Source organism: Anabas testudineus, chromosome 10 (assembly GCF_900324465.2).
Source record: "Anabas testudineus chromosome 10, fAnaTes1.2, whole genome shotgun sequence".
NCBI classification, from domain to species: Eukaryota; Metazoa; Chordata; class Actinopteri; order Anabantiformes; family Anabantidae; genus Anabas; species Anabas testudineus.
In genome coordinates, this window is record NC_046619.1 from 7173240 (window position 1) to 7194879 (window position 21640).

Below are 21640 nucleotides of genomic sequence, written 5' to 3' on the forward strand. Positions count from 1 at the left end.
TTGTTGCAACTTGTGTGCATTAACAAACTAAAGCGGGGCATTTTTTCGGCTGTTGACTATTTTTATCCTGTAGAGTTTAAGGACAATTTGCTCATCAGCATCTTTTAAATGCTGAACTTAGATTTTTATACTGTGGTACTGGTATTTCATTGAATGAAATATGGTTCCACAACAGAAATGGGTTTTGGCCTCTTTCCTCTATCCCACAGGGACCTTTTTCCCAAAACTATCTTGAGACTAAGAGAATCTTTGTCCTGTTTTACGTCTATGGGTTACAATCATTTTAGTCTTATTTCAGTTTTGATTTGTTTCATGCTTTACCTGAGTGCTAGAGGGTCCTACAGCCCTGCGGGGCACTTTGATGTCAAATCCACCTTTTGGGTCCTTCTCTCCCCTGAGACAGGGGTCATTTGGAGGTTCCCTTGCCCCCTCCCAGTCACAGACAGTCTTTCGAATGGCCTGGAGAACACTACAAAGAAAGCATGACTAGGGAAGTAAATTACATATTTAAGAGACAAAAAAAAAAAAAAACAAAACACAAAAAGCAATAGCATCAGGTTTAATGTACATTAGGACAGATCATCATTGTACCTAATGAGGACGTTCTTCTTCTTGCGCACAGCCTGGCGCAGAGGTTCTCTGAGGGTCACCTGGGCAAAGTCTTGCAGCGCTGCGTAGATGGTATTCCTAATGGCCTGGTTAAATACTGACTCCATTCGGCCCATTAGAACCTACACAGCACATTGCACAGCATCATAATAGTTATCATCAACTTGGTCATAAGGGCTTCTCGCTATCAGCTGGGTATTAACTCATAATTTCACATTTTAGAAAATACATTTCTTTTAATTTCTTGCTGAAGGTTAGAGAAAAGGATTGAAACCACATGATATCTGCCCATTAAAGATACCTTCCAGACATACAGTAAGACAAACAAAGTATGTTTGTTTGTTGTTGTTTTTTTTTTCAAAATGAAGTTCATTTAAGCTAGTAAAAATTCTTGGAATAACATAAATCCATTCTCCATCACTGATAAATCCATGCATCTAAACACATGTGCCCTATAGTAAATCACACTCTCAAAATCTGCAACAGGACTGATATCAGTCCTCTCATTTAGTGTAGCTCTCATGAAATATGTGTATTTCTCAAAAACGTTTCAAAGCGTTTCGGGGAACAGTTCAAACATCCATTTGATCAAGTTCTCTGATCACTAGCTGTTGAGACCATCACAGCTACTCATTCAGTCTGAACACTTCAACACCTGCCAGCATCACCAGTGTTTTACCTGCAGCCCTTTGATCATGGCAATGACCTCCACCAGGGCAAATTTCTCTTCACTGGTGTAATTGTAGCGCGTGGCCCGTTCATACTCCTCCGCTGTGCCCGGACAGTCCTTGTTACAGAATTTATCTGTGGGATGTACCAGCTTCCACGAGTACTGTGAAAGGCAAAAGGCGAAGTTATAAATAGATCAAAGTTACAATGATCAATGGCAAAACCACAAATGTTTCATACCCAAACCCACACATATTGAATTACGCACAAACGCTTTCCCCACCCACACGCGGACACAATCAATCCCTCGCTCGACTCACAACTTCCATGACGTGTGTGCTCCACTTGGACAGCAGCTGCAGGCCCCTCAGAGCCAGGTCAAACAGCTCCCTGTACTCCTCGTCAGATTTCTGGCTGTCCAGGCCCGAGCCCGTCACCACTTCGCTGTTGCTGTAGCGCGCCAGCTCCGAGATGAAACGGATGTGGTCCTCCCTGATCTGCACCATCTGCTCACACAGGTTGTACTGCGGTGAGATGCTGCTCTGGGTGCACGTCCACCTGGGCACAGAATGGAGAAGGTTGCAGATTGATGGGTGGGCAGGAGTCAAGAATTTCAAGACAGATGGTCAGACCAGACAGGTTCTCTTACTTGGACTTGTTTTCCTCGTAGTGAGCACTTGTCTCGATGTAGCGTGACAACTCTATCTGCATATCACCAAATAGTGGCACCACTTGAAGCTGAAAAACAAAGAAATTCATGTCTCACGCTCCAAACTTGAACACAGGACAAAAGAAATTCTAAAAAAAAGCAAAAGCCTTACTTTGAAGAACTTGTCTATCTTGCTCAGGTTGATCCTTTTCTTGGCATCCAGTTTGTAGATATTACTCACATTCCCATCCATCAGGTACAGACCAAAGCCCATTACCTGAATCACATTGAGAAACGATTTGGTTTGAGCACACTGAGCCAGCTAAGGCTAAGGCTCTTTAAGGTTGACATCATGTTAATGTGTTAGACGTGCCTACCTTGAGCAGCATGTGTTTCTCACTGGGTGTCAAGTACATCTTGTTCTCATAATAGTCTACACAGATGTTGACAATGTCGGCCAAAAGTTCCTCGTACCCAGGAATCACCTCCAACTGTTGGTGCAGGCACTACACAGAGACAGAGATGGGACACCAGGTCACCTTCAGATAAGCAATAATTCCACACAGGGCTCAGTCTACTCTGATTCTACAAATCCTGGTTTGGTTCTTACCTTGTTTTTTATTTTTCAGTTTTTGGGGGTAGGGGTCCCTCAAAACACAGATGACCTACACTCTGTACAGCCTCATTGCATATACAGTAAGCATGAACTCCAATAATTGTAATACCTCCAACTCAAGGTAATGTCTAGCTTTCTTTTAAATTGGCTTCTATGATAATTAAAAATCCTAAATTGGATGCTTTGGCCCATTATTGTTTTAAGAATACTGTCCATGTCATTCAGCTTGTTGAGCAGGTCAAACTTTAGCTTAGGTTAGTTAGGTAGGATAATTGCTTAATTGCTCTTTCAGGCAGGATAATATGTTCATTCAGCTACACCAAGCACACAGCACCCTGATATAAATGTGAGTCATTCATCAGTTCATTCATGCAGTTTGTCTAGCAAGTATTAAGTTAGGATTTAGTCCAATTTAGTCATGGAACAAACAATATTAAGGTCCGTTTGCATTAAACTTTGGATAACAAGATTCTAAGAGGATCGTTTTTACAAAGATAAACATACAACTTCAGTAGAAAGTCAGTGTTTAATCCTCTGTGTCCATGCAAAGATAAACAGTTTTTACACCACATGCTGTAAAGATAATCTGCAAACCAACCTGAGTGATCCTGTTGTGGTTGGCTAAAAACATGGAGAGATTCTGGGACTCCTGAATGGACTGCGGGTCGGCCATTTTCCTCAGGAACTGAGCTGCCCTGGAGACAAGAGAAGACAGAATTGTCCACCTCACCCATCAGAGGAATCAAAACCCTGACTGTGACTTCTCGATTTATGGCACACTACCTTTTATAGGCAGAGTGATCATTCTTGACGCTACATTTCATGTTCTTCAGTTCGTCCAGCACTGCAAACATGTTAATGAATTTGCCCAGAGTGAGCAGGTAGGCCTCAGACACAAAGTCTTTCCTTCTTTCGGCGTGGCACAAACGCTTCACTTCACTACAGAACCGTTCTATAGCTTTCCGCTGCGAAGACAAAGGAACCAGGATCTTACTGACAATTATTTCAACACAGATTACATGGTTTGGAAGGGTTTGATTTGGTCTGGGTTAATTCAATCTAAGATTTTAAAAAGTCAGTCAGGCAGCTGAATCTTACCTGGAAGTACATGAACTTCATGAGCTTGGTCACTTCAGGTTCTAATACCTCCACTGTTTTCTCATAGATCTCCACTCTGTTTGGTTGCTCGTTGCATTTCACCTAGTAAACACAAGAGGGCGGCATCGTACAGCCTGATCACAATGTCTAGTTCAGTTAGTTCACAACTCTAAAGTATGTGTTTTTTTAATCTGTTAATTGAAAAACTTAATTACAAGATGAACAGGATGCAAAAATAATTATAATTAAAATGTATTAGGTGCAAGCGTGTTTGTGTTACTTACCTGGGGAATGGCTCTGGAACAGCTTCTCCAGGTGTAAAGCATCACAGCATATTCATGTCCTTCCTCCAGCATCTCATTCTGCATGAATGAACAACATAATATAAAGACATGAATCACTACTAAAAGCAAAATATCAAGAAAGAGTGGATGACTTCATCAACTGTGTCTCCTAATTGTTGATGATGATTAATGATAATAATAATAATAATTATTATTATTATTTTTATTAAAGGCACTTAATCCAAAAAGACCACCTAGGCCAAGATCAGTGGGGCTTGACAAATATTGAGGAGGGGAACATTCCCTCTATTCAGAAGTAGGTGAGACAGATGTCTTCATCACTCAGGCTAAAGGAGGAACATCCTCAAATAGACCAGCTTCAACCTCAATGGGACTTCCTGATTAAAGAAGGTTAAATAAAGCGCTACTTCCCTCTTTACTAGTCAAATCACACTCTCTGTTCATTCATCATCGGGAAAAAGAGGTTTAGTGGTCCACTGCCTGCCTGATTCACCAGTGTGTGAGAGGAATGTGTGTATGTGTTAGCTGCCACAGGGCTAGCCAAATCCTCACAAGGGAGCCAAATGATAATCAATTCACAAACAACAAGGCTCTCTTTAAGGGCGTGATGCTGCTTCCCACAGTTGCCGACCAAATGTAAAAAACCAACATGGTTGTAAGCCATGACATGTGGTTTTGGAAAGTGGATCGCAGGTCTCACCATGCTGGAGTGGACCGTGGCTTGTTCTATGTAACGGGCGATGCCGGTCACGAATGCATTCCTGTCTTCGAAGTTGGTGTCAAAATTAGCCTGCAGAACAAAAAAAAGGGCAGAAAAGAGTGAGAGGGGTGCACTGGAGATGTCTGAACAACAGGGGATGACGGGGATGACGGCGATGACGTGACAGCGTGTGTGTGTGTTTACCTGGTACATGATAGATGAGGGAGGGGGTTCGATGCATGGCTGCTGGTCCGGGAGGGGCAGCTCCTCCAGCAGGTCCACATTGGACAGAGCATCCTCCAGGGTCACGTGGGTCGTCATGGTAACAAGGCGTCACTCACACAACACCCCAGTCTGACAGAAAGAGAGGAAAGCATACATACAAGAGATAAAGAAAAGACCCAGGATGAGACGGGATACATTTTAAAACTGTAAATCTAAACTAGGAGTACACCATGAAGCAGGTGTTAATATGTGTGGGTGGTGTAAATTTGCTAAAATGTTATGATTTTTAAAAACATCACTTATAATACCTCTAAACCCCATGTTGCAGCTATTTATCTGAACCTGGCTTTATATGGAGAAAGTATTATTTTAAGGTAATGGATAAACAGATGTGCATGTTTAATATAATGATATTAATATTATTAATATTTAATCCTTAAAGTAATGCGCGCACATTTGACTAATTAGCTCAAGTCAACAGATACATTTTGCTGGTTTAAATAGTTGAAAGGGAATAAATAAACCTTGAAATGGTGTGTTTAATAGATAACAGATAAGTGGTTGAAATAGCTATGAAGAATGAATAAACAACTGTTTGCTAAGGGTAATGGTTAAAATAGATAATAATCTAAAGCTTCTGCCAATTCAAAGATAGAACAGAATGTCAGCGCAACCAAAGTGACCTAATTAGCATTTCATATGCAGTTTAAAATGTTTTCAAGTGGACATATTTAGAACGTAACGGGTGGTGTGTGATGAAAGGGCGCTTCAGTTAATCTTACAGGGAAACTCAAGTTATGTCTGGCTGAGTTAGGGCCAGTGCTTCAGAAGGTACAAATGAATGAAGAAGGTGAAATTTTATATCACACATCCATCTAATGCAGTAATATGTATTTCAAGTCATAAGGAAATACACTAGATGCTGTGCTTGCATGTCTAGACAGGCTTCACTTCCTCTTGTGAACTCTGTTTGGTCTAGTGGTTCACCGTGCACCTGTATCCTCTCCTATTTCACCATATGTCAATATCAGACTAACGTTCGCAGGAAGTAAAGGGCAGAGGCACCTCATTTCTTCCGTTTTTTTTTTTTAATTTATGCACCATATGATGTGTTGAATTCTAGAAATGCCACTACCTGGAAAGCTCATTGAGCTGAAACAGGCGGGGGAAAGTGATTAAGGACAAAATGTCATTGAAATTGTAAAAAAGCTCTAGAAGGATTGTCATATTCAAGCCTTATGGAAGAAACATATTATGCAGATTAAAATTCATTTTGGGTAGTATATGAACACAAATTCATATTCACCTCATACCTCGTTATGACAACACTCTACTTGATTTGTCCTTGGAATAAACATCTAGCCCCTCGTGAAACTGCACAGTCCCAGAAGTGCCTTCACCTCATAGAAACACTACCCCGACCAAAGCGCTGTGCGTGCGCCCACCCGTATATCATGTGCCTCTCAGAAATGTGTGTTTTACGTCTGACCTAGCAGACAGGGCTGACACTGCTGATAATCAGCTTAGTATTCACAGCCAGAGAGGGCAAAACTAGAACTGAGAGGGCCAGGGGCCAAACAGCAAAAGAGAAAACAGGCAGATTAAAACCAAACGAGGCTGCGTCTCTTCTCCTCATCATAAGCAGACGAAGAGTTTCCAGGAACAGAAGGCGTTTCATCAAGTTGTAAAACTGTCCATTGATACAGTGAGATAACATTTAATGCTGATTACTTATACAGGCTGTCAGCCACATACTGGGTTTTCGAATGAACACACAGCTGAACCTGCCTCCTTCCAAACTTAGAACAACCTCAGACAAAATTGGACACCGTTTCAATAGCAATGTCTGTTTTTATACAGCAGAGATAGACAGTATACCCTAAGCATGCAGAAGCCTATTATAAATACACTGAGTCACATTGTCATGCACACGTGTCGGTACATATGTATGATCTCATATGAGCTGAAAAAAAAAAAAAGATGGCGGGTGGAGTTTCCTGTCACATCAAACTGTAAAAGTTAACATACACTGAGGATTATAGCTGCATGAGGTGAACCACTGGCCTTGGGGTCTGACACAGACGAATGAATGATTCATCAAACTTGTAATGATACTAAGCGAGTGACACTTCAAACTGTCTGCACAGAAAACCATCCACACACATGCTGTGACATGCTAAATTGCCTAGATCTATGTTCATGTAGCTCATTTCCTACCATTATCTGCATTAATTAGATTGGTAAACCCCCACCATTTTTCAAAATACAGCGTTTGACAATATTTTCCATTGTAGCATGCAGTGCCACAGGCAGGCTGGGAGGTTCAGTGCTTTGCAGGAACCTCCAACCTCTGTTCAATAATGCAGTACTGCATGTCTAAAAATCAGAAGAAACAAGGAGCTGCACGATTTTGGTGATGTTCACAAGTGAAAATGTCAGAGACAACCTTCACACCCATGTACTGAAGAAACATTTGAACGCTAGAGTAAAAGAAATCACGATTGTGGCTGTGCTTCCTGCAGTCTTCGTGCTGCCTTGGTTCAGACGCTCTCCGATTCTCTGCTGCTTTCATTTAACTATTCAGCTTACCAGAAATGTAACATGCAGCTTGCTACGAGCGCTTTTTTTTCAGGCATACAAACACACTCAGTGCTACTAAATTCCCATCTGTGCTTGGGAATACAGGCGCAGACTGAAGCTTGGGTTGGCTGAATAAACTTTCCCACCCTATACCAGGCTCTGTTTAACAGTTGGCATGTGTGTCTGTGTGTGTGTGTGTGTTTCTGTGTGCATCTTTACAAAGCAGAGGGCCCCTTCATTCTCCTCTGGATACTTGGTAACATAGCTATACGCCTGTGGTAGTTTGGAAACAATACTGAAGACCACACAAGACAATTATTTGGTGAAATCTCATACAGTAGCTCCCACATTATAACTAAAGCTCCTGTGCATCAGGAGCTTGGGTCAAATCTCCTCACGCCACCACTAAACTATGGGGGTGATGAGGAAGTGCTCCAAGAATTACAACTAAAAGGAAGGGCATGAATGAGACAGAGTAAAACAAGAATAGGAAAAGGCTGCAAGATACACACACACACACAAAATTTGTAGAAAGAAGTCATGACCAATATGCACTGATAGGGGTTTGTGTAATACATCTTGCCTTAGAGGGAAAGACAGAGTGAGAAAAGTGTGTCAACTCCAGGGTCACACCACTCAATGGGATCTACCCCCAAGGCTAGCTCTGTAATTTATATATATATCCACACAATGACAGGAGATCCGCGTGAGATCCGCTTGGAAGAAAGGAACACACTGACACAGTAGTTAAATGTGTGTCCGAGCAGCATCTGTGCAGAATAGTGCAACGCTGTGCTTGTGGAAGGCTATAGCTGAGCTATTTGACAAGCTGGCTGTCATTTTTTTTTTTTTTTTTTTGAGAGAGAGACCAACACCACAGAACTGCTGCTGTCTCATGATCCCCATGAGGTCATGCTCTGCTAAACCAACAACAATGAGCATCACATGAATAAGCAACTTGGCAAGAAAAACAAACAAACAAACAAACAAATCATGCTCAGGTAGAGGAGGGTAAACGACAACCTGGACTAACATCACTAACATACCTTTTTAGATTGATAGCAGCAGGAAGCAGTGAGCTTATACAAGATAAGAATAGAGATATGGTTTGCAAAAGGCTTTTGTTCATCATCGTTTGTCAGCATTGTTTACCTCTACTTCCCTTTTCCATTGCTGGTTGGTTGGATTTTTTGCATGTACCGGCCTTTGTCTCACACTATTCTAAACTGGAAAAAATAGTAACAGTACTGTCAGCTGCACATGACCAAGGTTTGAAGTGCAGAAATAGCTCGGGTTCATTAGTTTCTATTCCGCAGTAGGCATGTACCTAAACGGCTATAATAGAGATGTCACATCAGTACTATCATCTACTCCCATCATACTATGGGGATAGCCCATTACCAAGCCACAAACTGCAGGTCAGTTGTCCACCCTTCTGTCTTTACTGCCTAAAACAGCTTCACATGCGTTTCCCAGAGTGTGAGATGAAGTCTCCAGATGTCCTGTTTTGTCCAACACCATGACATTCAACTCTATCAATGTTATAAAGCAGTAAAATGAGAACATCCTTGCATTTGGGAACATGGAACTGGTGAATGTTTGGCCTTTTTTTTGCCTGATTTATGGCAATCTACCGAATAAACCTAAATACATGATCAAGCTTCAACAGACTGATCAGCTGATTTAACTTTAAACACAGTGATCCCACCAAGGGAAATAACTTTAACCAGTAACCTCTGTACAGCTCTTCTATGGGCTTCTTCCCTTTTCTCCCTTCTGCATACACATGCTGTATTGACTGTGAAGCCTCAATAAACCTGACTTGACTAGAAATGTTCCTGAATCATTTCATTTTATTATTATTATTTTTTTTTTTGTATGAGCAGCTGCAAAGCATCCCCAGCATATCATTACATCACTGCTTGTTGGTATATAGGGGCTGGCATGCAGATTTACAACTCGGTGACTCTGCAGCAACAGTAGATTGGTTTTTCTTCTTCTCCAGGTGGAGAGATGGACGGAGTGGCATGAAGTGTAAAAACGACAGCGTTCAGGGATTCGTGTGAAAAGGAAGTAGGTGAACCTGTCATCCGTGCATCAGCAGCAGGCCTGCGTGCCTGGCTCAGAAAACCTCTCCAGTGCGAGCTGTGCCCCGACGCTCGGGTGGATCAATGCGGGGCGGTGCAAGAGAGGAAAAGGCGAAAAAGGAAAAAGATAAAAGAGAATGAAAGCGATCGTTTGAAACGGAGCCAGCACACAGCATCCATTTCGCTCACCTCTCCCCATCTTCTCCGTTTCTCCGCACGGCGGAAAACACGCTGGCGGCGGCTCAGGAAAGCGGCAACCGTGTAGCTTTACGCGAGCCATCGCTTCTCCGTGCACTTGCTACACACGGACCCTCTAGTCACCCCACCCATCTCAGTGCGAGCTACGACGCCGATGTAAGCGAACGGAGGATCCCGTTCGTGCGTTTGGAGGATCCGCGAAAAACCGGAGATCGCGCCCTTCCCAGTGATCAAACCTTTTATTTATCGTGTTTGAGAAATGCACGGTGCAAGGAGGGAAATAGGAGGGGTGGTGGTGGTGGTGGTGGGGGGGGGACAGCTCTCCAGTCTCCAGCCATCATCACTACCCAGCGCACATCACCATCCCCGCTCCTCTGTAGCGCTGCGGCTCCATCCATCGCTGCATTTTGCCACATACCTGTAAATTGCATGTCCGTCCGGCGGCACACGAAGACGGGCGGACAGTGTCGCGGACTGCGACGGCGATCCCAACGTTTGTTTGAGTGTTTCCTCGTCTTCTTTGCCGATTGATGCTCTAGTTTCACTCGGTACCTACCCAGTGCTAATCCACCCCACACAAAGAGCAGAAAATGGCTGCAAGTGCATTTTCTTAAAGGGACAGTCACAGCCGAGTGATGGCTGAGGATGAGGATGAGGGTGAGGGCTCTCCGACATGTTGATTCACTTCACTCACAGCTTTTACTGGTACTCTTTTAAATAAAACCCAACATCGTGGCTTTGCAGAGCACAGTTTGTCCGTTTTTCATGTAGTTTTATACCAAATATTGGATGCAAGTGTCAAATAATTTGAGCAAACACTGCTTTATTAACACAGGACATAACTAAAGTTGCGTTCACACACTACTTTAACAATATGGCACATATGGCTAAGGCTGTGTTCACACCACATGCTGCAGTGACACAAGTGTGATCACTGACCCCTGAGCCCAGTTCATGATTTTGTGTGAAGCCAAGTCACACTTGTTCAAATCATATGTGGGCCACTTCATGTCCCAGATCTGATTCATGTCTGATGTCTCACAACGGTCAGATGGACGTCGCACAGTCCAGTAAATGTAGACACAGAGAGGTCAACTAAAGTGAATAGCGAGATGAGGAAGTTACAAATTTGTGGGTCATTTATAGGAAAGCTGAAGTCACTAGATTACATAATGAGCAGTACAGTATATAATGAGCCATTTTTGAGGAAATTGGCCAAAAAGGTGTCACAAAAACATTATTAACCATCAGCAGGCGACAGTAGTCTTATTCGTATTTATGCAAAAAGGGAAAGATGATGCCTTGGGACACTGCCGATAAACAAACTATATACTATACAAACAAAGTAGTACTGGGATTGTTTGCTTATGACTTTCACACCACTCTCACTCACCTCTAATGGTTTATAGCGTCTTCTAACCAATACTATGTTTGGTAAGCTGTAAATGGCACTGGGGTCCCTTTTTCCTCTTGTGAAGTGATTCACTAGGCTGAACAGCCATTCAGAGTGGTCTCTGATGAGGTCTGCCATCAATTGAACATGCTGAATTGGAAACTAAAGGTACCAACAGTTCGGGACATACCACAAGAACTTGAATGACAAACGCTTCTCAAAAGACCAACACTGACCGATGCCCCACTGTAAAATTTACAAATTTGACATACATATATACATTTAACAGAAACACGAAACGAGCTTACAAAAACTTCAACTTGAATTAGGCAAGTGAAATAGTCATTTAGTTGAGTGTGATACTCAGTTAGTGCCTCTGACCTTTTTAACCCTTGGTATTTTGTGATGGTATGTGTAGTAAGAAGTCCCAGCAAAAGCCTGGCTTAGCGTCTCCCAGCTGTCTAAAAGTATTCACAATGTTGTGACCATGCATCCTCTGGTAAAAGACTCAATAAGTAGATGGAGAGTAAGAGTCACAGAATGAAAGGTTAGCTAAACATGTGGAAAATACCAGCAATCCTGTATCAGTAACCTAGTAAATATACTGTATTAATTAGTGTATTCATTAGGCATCACAGTTATTCAGCAGTATGAAGATAGAATTGATCTGTAAAGAATCTGAAATATAACCCAGTTCATTTTATAATGAACTCTTGTTCTTGTTGTTAAACCCCAGCATCTTTCATTCTTTCTCATTTCAGTTTCAGTTTTATTAATTTCTGTTTCAGTTTTTTAACAAAGTTTTCAGTCAGTTTGGTTCCGGTTTGGTTTTCTTTGTGGCATGGGTGCACCTGGTTAGAAGAAGTCAGAATTAAGATGTGGGGCTTAAACAGTCCTACTGCACTGGTGTATTATCACAACATAGGTGAAGGAAATGTTGTCTTTCTCCTCTATCTAAAGAAAGAAAGTCCTTTGGCAGCTCACCATCTCCTCAATCAAGGAGCGATGAAGGAAACCTATTCAGGATAACAAAGAAAACGTTTGCTCTTTACAGATTTGAATTTTAATTATATCTATCTATCTATCTATCTATCTATCTATCTATCTATCTATCTATCTATCTATCTATCTATATATATATATATATATATATATATATATATATATATGTATTACATATATTATGTAACATTAATAATACTATTAGGGTCATAGAACTAAAAATCTCTCAATAAAAGATAATAAACTGAGTTATGATTCGTATTTTTGACACACATTTTAATGTACATTGTAGATATATGTGCCTTTAACTAGAGGTTTAACACTTTTACAGCAAATAAAAATGTGTTCACTCATCAGCAGAAACCAAGCACACGTTTCCAGTAACATGCGTTAGCAGTCAACACTGACACCAGCTGGCTGTATTAGCTTAGCTTTACATTTAACCACCAAGACAGTCAAAAAGTGTTCACTATGCAAGTTTGCCGATCCAGTGGATCATGTCTGTCTCCAAACACATTGAGTATCTGCTAACAATTGTGTCCGATTCGTGGTTGCTAGATGAACAGACCTCTCTTGTGTTGTGCACTACTCTGTTTCCCCTATCTCCATACTGCCAGACTTCAATAAAACAGTTCAGCGTAGGCTAATACTGACAGATATGTAAATCAAATAAACCTATTTACTTTTTTTTTTTTCAGGAAAAGCCGATAAAATAGAACTATGGCATCAAATCAAACTCGTCTCAACATACGTTTTCACAACTTTTCACGGGAGCCGCCTGCTCCGTAGTGAATATAAAACATGAAAAAATAGTAAAAAACACATGTAGAAATGGTTTAAACAATATAACACCTGCCAAATATAAACATATCTACAGAGAATTTTGGAAATCTTCACAGATGCCTGCAGTAAATTGCTGTAGCAGTGTGAATGGACTGTATGAACCTTCTCTAGAATAGTTTACAGATAAAGTGCAAAATTCAGGGATTTCAAAATTTGCCTTGTGTTTTGCAATTACTATAATAAAAATACATATGCCAAAACATTTCAATCAATAAATTAAATAAATAAATCAATTTTAAAGAAATTAATCCGCCTGTGTTCAAATGTTTGAGAGCGAGGCCAGTTCGTGTACGAGGAGAGCGAAGGATGGACGATCTTCTGGTTTCTGGGAATGAGAACAGAAAAAACAAGACAGAAAAAAATGCATGAATACAAAACGTTTTGCTTCTTTTATGATTGAGCAGTTGTCCTTATATTTACAATCCCTGTGCCCTGTACCTCCTTCCAGCACCACTCCATGAGCAGGTGGACAGCATCTGGAGCCAAGCGTGGCTTCAGGAGCCTCAGGCCTGCGTTCAGTGACTCCACCACTTCAGCATTAGAGCGGTTCTCGTAGGGAAGCCGGCCCTCGCTGTACACCTCCCACATAAGCACACCTGAGCGTGGGGAATAGGAGGAACTGTTAATAGAATATATACAGTAGATCATAATCCTAAGAGAGAGGGTTTCATCTAAGTCTTAGATGGACCCTTAGTCTTTAGTCCAGTTATAGCATAAGATATAGAGACATACAAACCAAATAACTGAATCACACTGATAGACACAGACAGACTAACACACCGAATGACCAGACGTCGGATTTGCTGCTGAACTTGCTGTATCTGATGACCTCTGGAGCTGACCACTTGACAGGGAATTTGGAGCACTGGGAGCTTGTGTACTGATCATCAAGAACAAATCTATGGCACAGACAGTGGCCACACATTACACAGTAATAAGCTGACTTCTACTATAAAAACGAAGTGATTTCACATGTTTGATACAAGATATGTTGGGCAAGATTTGGTGACGAAATATTCAGCCTCGTTGGTATAGGCGTACCTGGTCATGCCAAAGTCAGACACTTTCACCTCATGATCATGTGAAACAAGACAGTTCCTGGCGGCCTGCAGAAGAAAGAGTCACAAAAGGGAGGATCATTACTCTAACAGTGGGTATGCACAAGTGGATAATAAAAAAAAAACTTATATCTATTGGTTTACTAGATCTCTGTGGATGAAGTTGGAGCTCTCCAGGTAAGCCATCCCCTCACTGACGTCCAGACACATCCCCAACATGACGTCCTGAGACAACTGCCCTTTCCTGGCTCGCAGGTAGTCTGACAGACAGCCGTTTTCCATGAACTCAAACACCAGACACATGGGAGAATGTTGTGTGCACACACCATAGAGCTGAACCAGTTTGGAATGAGATAATTTCCTGGTTAAACACACACACACACACATAAAGTTGACCGGTTTCTTGTTAGTTTTGCTTGAGCAACATGACACTTACCATTATTATGGTGGATATTATGATACTTACGTCATGACCAATGCCTCTTCTTTAAACTCGTCGTCTGACATGCACTCTTCTCTTGTCATCTTCACTGCCACCTTCTTCTCCCTCCACATCCCCTCAAGGACAAGCCCAAATTGGCCGCTGCCTAACTCCTCCCCCAGGGTCAGCTCTTGAGGGTCCACTTCCCAATGATCTGTTGGTGGGTGAAGGGCAAACAAAAGGAGCCATCTTTTTAAATTACAGTACAGAGGCAGGCTTTATAGGAATGTGGGTTAGGGTTAAAAAAATCTTAGTTGAGTTTAGCAAAGATATTACACCATGTTTTATTTATTGTTTTATATACAATCATATTACAAAATCAGTTATAAAATACATCTATGAGAGCCACTAGAGGTCACCAATAAGTCAACAAGAAGTTGTGCATCCATCCATCTATAATCTTAACCTTTTGCTTTTAACTCCAGGGTAGAAAAGAATGTTTGTATCTTTTAGTTATGGCTCGTGGCTGCTAAAGAGAGAACCTGAAGGCATCACATGAAACATGGAGCTGTCACACAGGATCGACTGTACCTTGTTGAGCAGCTGCTTCCTATGGAGGTCAGACAGGTTCCTTAATAATTAAAAGTTCCAATGATTTTGCTAGAAAACTTCTACCATCCCATTTAATTAACCTTTTCGGTTTAATAATGAGTGAGCCAAACCAACAGATACAAGAAAATGTAAGGATGCATGTGATGTACATCAAGTCTGGAAAACATTTACTGAGCTCTTGGGCCAGTTCTAGGTCAGATGAAACCCTTCCAGAGCCACCGTCTTTCTATCAATGTCATTTGTTCCCACATTTCTTCCTGATACTATCCCAGGCTGAACCCAAGCAGCTCATTTTTATTTTATTATCGCTTTTTAATGATCATCTATGAGAGTCATTGTTCAACTTCCCACTAACTTTCCTCTTTTCCTCAGCTTCCTTTATCATCATAATGAGAAACATATGTAGAAACATAATTTAAACAGGTGTAGACACTTTCAACTTTTCCCTTTAAGGCAGCGTTTTTGTATCTTTCAAACATTTTGATTTTTGACAGTTTTAGATTTAGGTATTTTTTGCTCCATTTTCAACTTCTCCATTGGTTTGAATGACGACGTCTTGGCACAGCTACAGGGGGTGATGTCACAGCTTAGAGTGAAGAGGCAGATTTTAAAATCAAAATCTTTCTCAATAAACTGTCCGCACGGCCACATTGTTTTTTTTACTCTTTCTACATAATGTAGGGTAAAGAAAAGTAGAAAAACAGCAGGCGATGTGAGAGTCAGATGCAAAGAGAGTTCCCTCTACAGTCTGTATTCTGCCATCAGGTGTTTAGTGCAGTTTTTTTTTTTAAACAATCAAATCACTGCACTGTTAAAGACTTAAAAATTGATTATTAACAATCAGTAATAGATTTCTTCCTTATGATTTGGCATCCTCCAGCTAGTGGCAAACTACGCTGCTTTAAAACATGCATTTTTAGAACAATACATCCTCTTACCTTTTGAAGGAATCAGAGTGTTCTGGGAGCAGCATCCATCTTGAGAGACAGGGTGTCTCAGACGTGTTATCAGGCCTGACAAGCAAGCAGATTCATAAGCATACATTTTATATACATACAGAATATATAGCGCCACATTCTTTTGCTCTTTGTCTCACTGGACACACACTTATGTCAAACCTATGTAACATGAGCTGTTGTTATTAATGCTGTGGCGTGTGCATTGTCCTATTCTTACCTGCAGCGTTAAGTTGGTGGTATTGGATGAGCTCAGGAATGGTGCTGAACACGTACTTTTCTGCCAGGTAAAATAAGGCGTCTTCTGTTTCTGTCTGTCTGATCTGATAATGTTTCACTCTTGGATTCTTCTCTCCATTAGACCTAATTAACATTTACATTAATACATCCAAAGTGAACATTTTAAATTACAATAAAGACTCATTGATTTTTATTCAGGGTCATTGTATTTACACTGTAGACATGTTTCCGCTTGTTTGTTTTTTTTCTCACAGTGTCACCAAGCCAAAAACAGAGTACTATCAGGACAAACAACAAGACAACCATTGACACCAGGAAGCTTTTCTTCGCTTTCAAGTCACTCTTTTACTACTCCCCCAACCACCTCTCTCACTGCTGACAGCTTTGCCACCTTCTTTACTAATAAGGTGGCAGCTCTCTCGCCTTTGAACAGTGACGTCCACCTAACATCATCTAATATTTGTTGTGATTCTTCCAAATAAGTCTGCCAGAAACCTGGAGGTGATCATTGATGATCAACTGACCACATCTCCTCTGTCTGAAGAGATCAGACGCTACCTTTTGGCCTACGCTAGCCAATTCATCGTGCAGGCCTGGTCATATCTCGTCTCAACTACTGCAATATCTTACAGACGGGGTTACCAGCATGCATAAAACCCCTCCAGATGATCCAAAATGCAGCAGCACGTCTCATTTTTGATCAAAAAGGACGCACATTATGCCACTCTTCAGATCTCTGCACTGGCGTAGCGGCCATCATCGGGTTCAAAGCCCTGCCCCTTACTTACAAAGTAGTCAACTCAACAGCACCTGCCTACCTGAACTGCCTCATCCTCATCTACAATCCTTCCCATCGGCAGTGAACAACGTCACCTCACCTCAGAAGATGCCAGGCTAAACTTGTCAGCTCAGTGGTACGACGATAATAGAACGAGCTACTCGAGCTACTCACCTCTGCACACACAGCAGCCTCACTTCCAATCTACAGAACTATTTTGCAACTTTCTCTGCACAAAATCTTCTTTTCATGACACAGAGACAGTTCTCCCTATAGCACTTTCTCTTTTTTCTCTTTGGATCACGTTTTGCCTGCCTTGTACCTAACTTCTTAGGTCGCTTTGGATAAGAGCATCTGCCAATTGACCAAAAGTAAATGTATTATTATTTTACTAGAATTTAAAGATTTCAATAGGGAGTCAATGAAGTGTCACTATATTATGCAGTGTAGTATTTTGGGGTATTTATATACCCCAGCATAGCATATACCACAGCATAAATATACTGTATACTAATTATATTATCATTAGTACAAGTAATAGTTAATTACATACAGTACAGAAGAAGAAAAATGAAGTAAAATTACCCCGCTGCTTTGGTGAAGACCGACACGGTGTAGACTCCTGCCTGCCGCGAGTCACGCACCATGAATGCTCCTTCTTTTCCCTAAAAGAAGAGAACTGTAATCACCTGAAGTCATCACACAGCTGTTAAACATGAACAATGACCCTTTAATGTGCAGCTAATGTCAGTAGGGGCCTGGCTCTTCCTACGTGTAATGGATTACAGTGGATTGCTACTGTATGTTCTGCCAGCAAAAGGGAGCGAAGCTTTTCACAGCAGGAAATTCAACATTAGAGGAAACACTGTGGTTGTAAGACAAGTTCAAGTCCCATGTCATGTCAAATTCTCGTTTTGCAGGTGCAATTGCACTAATTCTGCAAGTGCAACGGCGTTGTAGGTGGCACCGTCATAGCAAAAGTACATTGAGTTATCATGCTAATTATCTTAACTATTATTTTTAGCAGATTTTTCTGACTGGAAGCACAAAGCAGAGCTGAATATTCGTTGGGTCCTTAAACACTGACATTGTTTTTACCTCTTTCATTAACAAATCTTCTGCTTCCCCTCTGGTTATGTTCTTGTTGTACCACCTGCGAGACAACAAATTCATCCATTCTTTAATTGATAATTGATACAGATCACATGAATGGATTTAAAACTGTACGTGTGTTAACAATTAGACGGAGGGATGAAAACAAACTCACTCAAATCTCTCAAAATTTTTGACAGATTTTTCAGCTACGTAAGTGCTGGGCACAAAGCCTGTGTTTCTGATGAGGCATAAGAAAAAATGCATGTTAATGAATCAACCTTACTGTGACAAAAATGTATTTACTATGACTTAGTGTAAGCATGAACTAAAAATTGATTAGTCTTACCCCTGGTCATCTTGTACGGTCCACCATTCAGGGTGGGAGCTTTTAATCAGAATATACTCCTGGTCTTTCTGAAGCGGCAAATCATCATCTCCAAGCGGTATGTAATCTTTCAGAGCGACGACCAGCCTGTGCCCCGCATAGTTCAGATCCATCTGCCAGAGATAACAGAGAAAGACCTCATCTAAACATACGATTGCACATGTTACAAAGAAACTAATTCTTCTGTTTGAGCATCATATGACACATGAACATGTAATTACTGTGAATTACTGATAAAGACAGAAGTCAATTATCGTGTAGTAGCTGATAATAAACAGGCCTAACAATGTTTTTTTATTCTAAAAAACACAAAGTTGAACAAAATAAGCAAAAGATCTCCAGAAAACTTAACTAACTCAATGTAATTTACTTACATTACATTGGATAAGAAAAAGCCTGTTGTGTAAGCAACATACGATAGCAAAGCAAGCTGATGTAAAGTGAAGCATCTGGAAAAATGTATTCCAATGTGCAGCCTTTAATTCATATGTTACAGGTTATTTTGTCTGACCCCTTTGATTTAAACAATGTCAACGACCATATTACCAAGAGTTCAGTTAGTTAAAGCTTTCGAAAGTTGTACCTCTGAATCTGGGAGTTGAGGGAGTGGCTTTTTAGAAGCTGTGGAGAAATAAGGAATGTGAAATTGAAGAAGGTTTCTGACAAATGCACAAAACTGCAGTTAAGTTATGCAACACTACTAAACTTAGATCAATATCGTAATGTGTCTGAACCCCACGTTCAAGAGACGTTGCTTTTCACCTGCTAACATATGCTTCGATGAAACAGTGTCACGCGAAATCAAATACACAAATTAGTGGGTTAGGGGTTAGGGTTAAGCTCTTGATGACAAGACGATTAATATGATACAAACCATAACCAAGTGGGTTGTATACATGACAACCAGTCGCCAGTTTTTCTGTTTGTTGGCAACATTTCCATTTTCCATCCATCCAGAAGTTTGGGTGGTACTTGGTAACCAATGCGTTACTCTTTGTCTCTATATCAGACAAAAATAATGAAATACCGTCTTAAATTAACTCCTGCTAATACATGTATAGTATAGTGTCCACAGGTATTTGTTGCATTGCTGTTGTTGCTTAAACTGCAGTGTTTTAGTATTGCTTACCCTCTTTGAGAGCTCTGACCCATCTCTGACGGCAATCATTGTCCGGGGCGAAGATGTAAAGGTAATGGCTGTCGTGAAAGATCTACGGAGGAGATGAAAACGTTACAATTGACATAACAATAGACTATGTCTGGCATATAACACTATATTATGTAGCTATATTTTTAGTGTGAACCTCACCTGAAAAGGGTACTTATAGTTGCATGGTATGGGCACATCACTGCACACGATTTCCACACACTTAATTCTAGACAGCTCAATGCAACCTTTAATCAGGAGCTTTTTCTGAAAGAACATAATCGTTAGCTGATGTCTCTAGGCAAACGTAATATGATTAAAATCACTATAAAAACATGTGTGGTGTGTTCAGCGACTTCGTGCAGACTTACCCCGGAGCGATTTTCAAAATACTTCAGCTCTTGGGTGTCCAAGATGAAATGCCTCTCCTTGTAGTTACAGGGTGATGTTCTCTTCTTTTGTTGAGATTTTTTGATCATGTCTTCTTTCAAAATAACCCTAGGGAACATGGTAACAGCAACGAACGGCACAACGAAAAACACTGGAGGGCTTTGACATAGAGTACCTCACAGTCAGTAAAAAAAAAAAAACAATGGATGATAAGTTGATAGAATCTGCGGAGCTTCCGGCATAGCGTTGCTGCAGTTGATAAACCACATCCTTACGGCAAGAAATGGGGTTGTGCAAGCAAACACATATGCCCACACATACACACACACACATACAAACACACACACACATACTGTACCTACACTTACAAGTACTTTCACTGAATATGTTGCAATAAGTCTAACTGTGGAGTGCTCTTTTATCTCAGCACCTTTTTTGGATCTTGAACTTTTCTGAACACTGAACCAAGAGTGTACATTAAAGAAGAAAAAACAGTACATATATACAGTATATATACCTTTAATCCATATGTTACATTAAAATGCTGGTATTATTAGAAAATGATGGCACTAAAAGTGCTTATTTATTCTAATCTGCATCCAGTTCAAAACTGAAACAACTGATCTTGAAGATGGCACAGCACTGCCATCAGGAAAAATGTTCCTACAGTTTAGTTTGAATTAAAAAAATGTTTGGATAAGGCTGGCGTCCCATCTCGTGGATATTCACTCATGATAAGTAATTTTTTTACAGAAAATAATTTTGGAAAATAAAAAGTCACAATGTCCAGGTTGACAGAAAACTGTAGTACGCAGTGTTAAAGGTGGATGTGTTTAGCAATTATAATATTGGTTTTCAAAATGCATAACTGCTCATATAGTAATCTTATACAATTAAAAAATAATTCATGTTTTATTAAAAATGTTAAAAATGAACTGTCAGACCTTGTATGGAGAGGCCTGTCTGCTGTGAATTGGTAAATGTAAAATAATTTTGTCCTGTTTGACAATTTAAAAAAACAAAGGATAGAAGATGGTAGCAGGCTGTTATGTGTGTAGACCTATAGGGCCTAAAGTAGGTGTGAGTGTGAACTTGTATTTATAAAATCAGGTCTTATGTTAAATAGCAGTGCAAATTAAATAAACAAAAATAGGTAAATGTGCCATTGCAATGATGTAGATGTTTATAAATGTGAATACTTTCTGCATAGATAATCATTTGTCAAATATAACATTTCTTGTACATTATAAAATGTGGAAAGATTGAAATTGCTTTGAATAGTGGGCTAAATTACAATGATTCTCATTAGACACATTCTTTTGAGCTGGTTCTAAATCTTTGAGTGAGTTTTAAAGCTGTATCAAAAAGGAAAAAGGAAAAGAACATAATATGCGCACTCAATATCTGTATATGTGTTTTTGGTTGCATTAATTATAAAGTGGTTTATTCCTAGAGTTCCTCCAAATTTATTATGAGGAATAATATCTTTCTAATGACCCAACGACAAACTGCTGCAATCGCAGACTTACCTTTTTACGGTGTATCTGTACATGAGTAGTTGAAGTAAACACAGTAAACTATCTA

The 21640-nt window shown here is 40.4% G+C and overlaps 2 protein-coding genes across 4 annotated transcripts in view; both read right to left on the reverse strand.

Annotated features, from left to right (window-relative positions):
• Window positions 1–10322, reverse strand: part of cyfip2 (cytoplasmic FMR1 interacting protein 2) — a 32245-nt gene extending 21923 nt beyond the window's left edge. For 2 of the 3 annotated variants that reach the window (XR_003298682.1, XM_026357433.1), the window contains exons 1-14: window positions 10155–10322; window positions 4851–5000; window positions 4647–4736; window positions 3926–4003; window positions 3642–3743; window positions 3327–3508; window positions 3142–3238; window positions 2305–2433; window positions 2100–2204; window positions 1928–2016; window positions 1599–1836; window positions 1289–1441; window positions 592–731; window positions 322–469 (exon numbers count right to left, since the gene is read on the reverse strand). Coding sequence is in view for 2 of the 3 variants with exons in the window: in XM_026357433.1 (XP_026213218.1) it covers window positions 322–469; window positions 592–731; window positions 1289–1441; window positions 1599–1836; window positions 1928–2016; window positions 2100–2204; window positions 2305–2433; window positions 3142–3238; window positions 3327–3508; window positions 3642–3743; window positions 3926–4003; window positions 4647–4736; window positions 4851–4967 (1668 nt within the window). In the remaining variant the exon portion in view is untranslated. Of the gene's footprint in view, window positions 1–321; window positions 470–591; window positions 732–1288; window positions 1442–1598; window positions 1837–1927; window positions 2017–2099; window positions 2205–2304; window positions 2434–3141; window positions 3239–3326; window positions 3509–3641; window positions 3744–3925; window positions 4004–4646; window positions 4737–4850; window positions 5001–9727; window positions 9952–10154 lie in introns of those variants that run through there. The other variant, XM_026357432.1, reaches the window with a different exon arrangement.
• Window positions 10323–12380: 2058 nt separating this feature from the next.
• itk (IL2 inducible T cell kinase) lies at window positions 12381–21607 on the reverse strand. The gene is made up of 17 exons (XM_026357907.1): window positions 20038–21607; window positions 19829–19933; window positions 19649–19730; window positions 19394–19519; window positions 19103–19140; window positions 18481–18632; window positions 18307–18372; window positions 18138–18192; window positions 17625–17704; window positions 16242–16384; window positions 16004–16078; window positions 14499–14667; window positions 14177–14393; window positions 14016–14080; window positions 13755–13873; window positions 13413–13570; window positions 12381–13299 (listed from the first exon to the last, which is right to left on the reverse strand). Exons 1-17 carry the CDS (start codon window positions 20173–20175, stop codon window positions 13234–13236), a joined length of 1854 nt encoding a protein of 617 aa, XP_026213692.1. The 5' UTR covers window positions 20176–21607; the 3' UTR covers window positions 12381–13233.
• Between the last annotated feature and the right edge of the window lie 33 nt (window positions 21608–21640).

Bases quoted from the DNA above. Each gene is read 5' to 3' on its own strand.
- itk (XM_026357907.1), bottom strand. From the start codon at position 20,175: ATGTTCCCTAGGGTTATTTTGAAAGAAGACATGATCAAAAAATCTCAA. The intron at 18,373-18,480 runs GTAAGACTAATC...ATGCCTCATCAG, and splicing joins ACCGTACAAGATGACCAGGG to AAACACAGGCTTTGTGCCCA. The intron at 14,668-16,003 runs GTAAGAGGATGT...ACCCACCAACAG, and splicing joins CACTCTGATTCCTTCAAAAG to ATCATTGGGAAGTGGACCCT.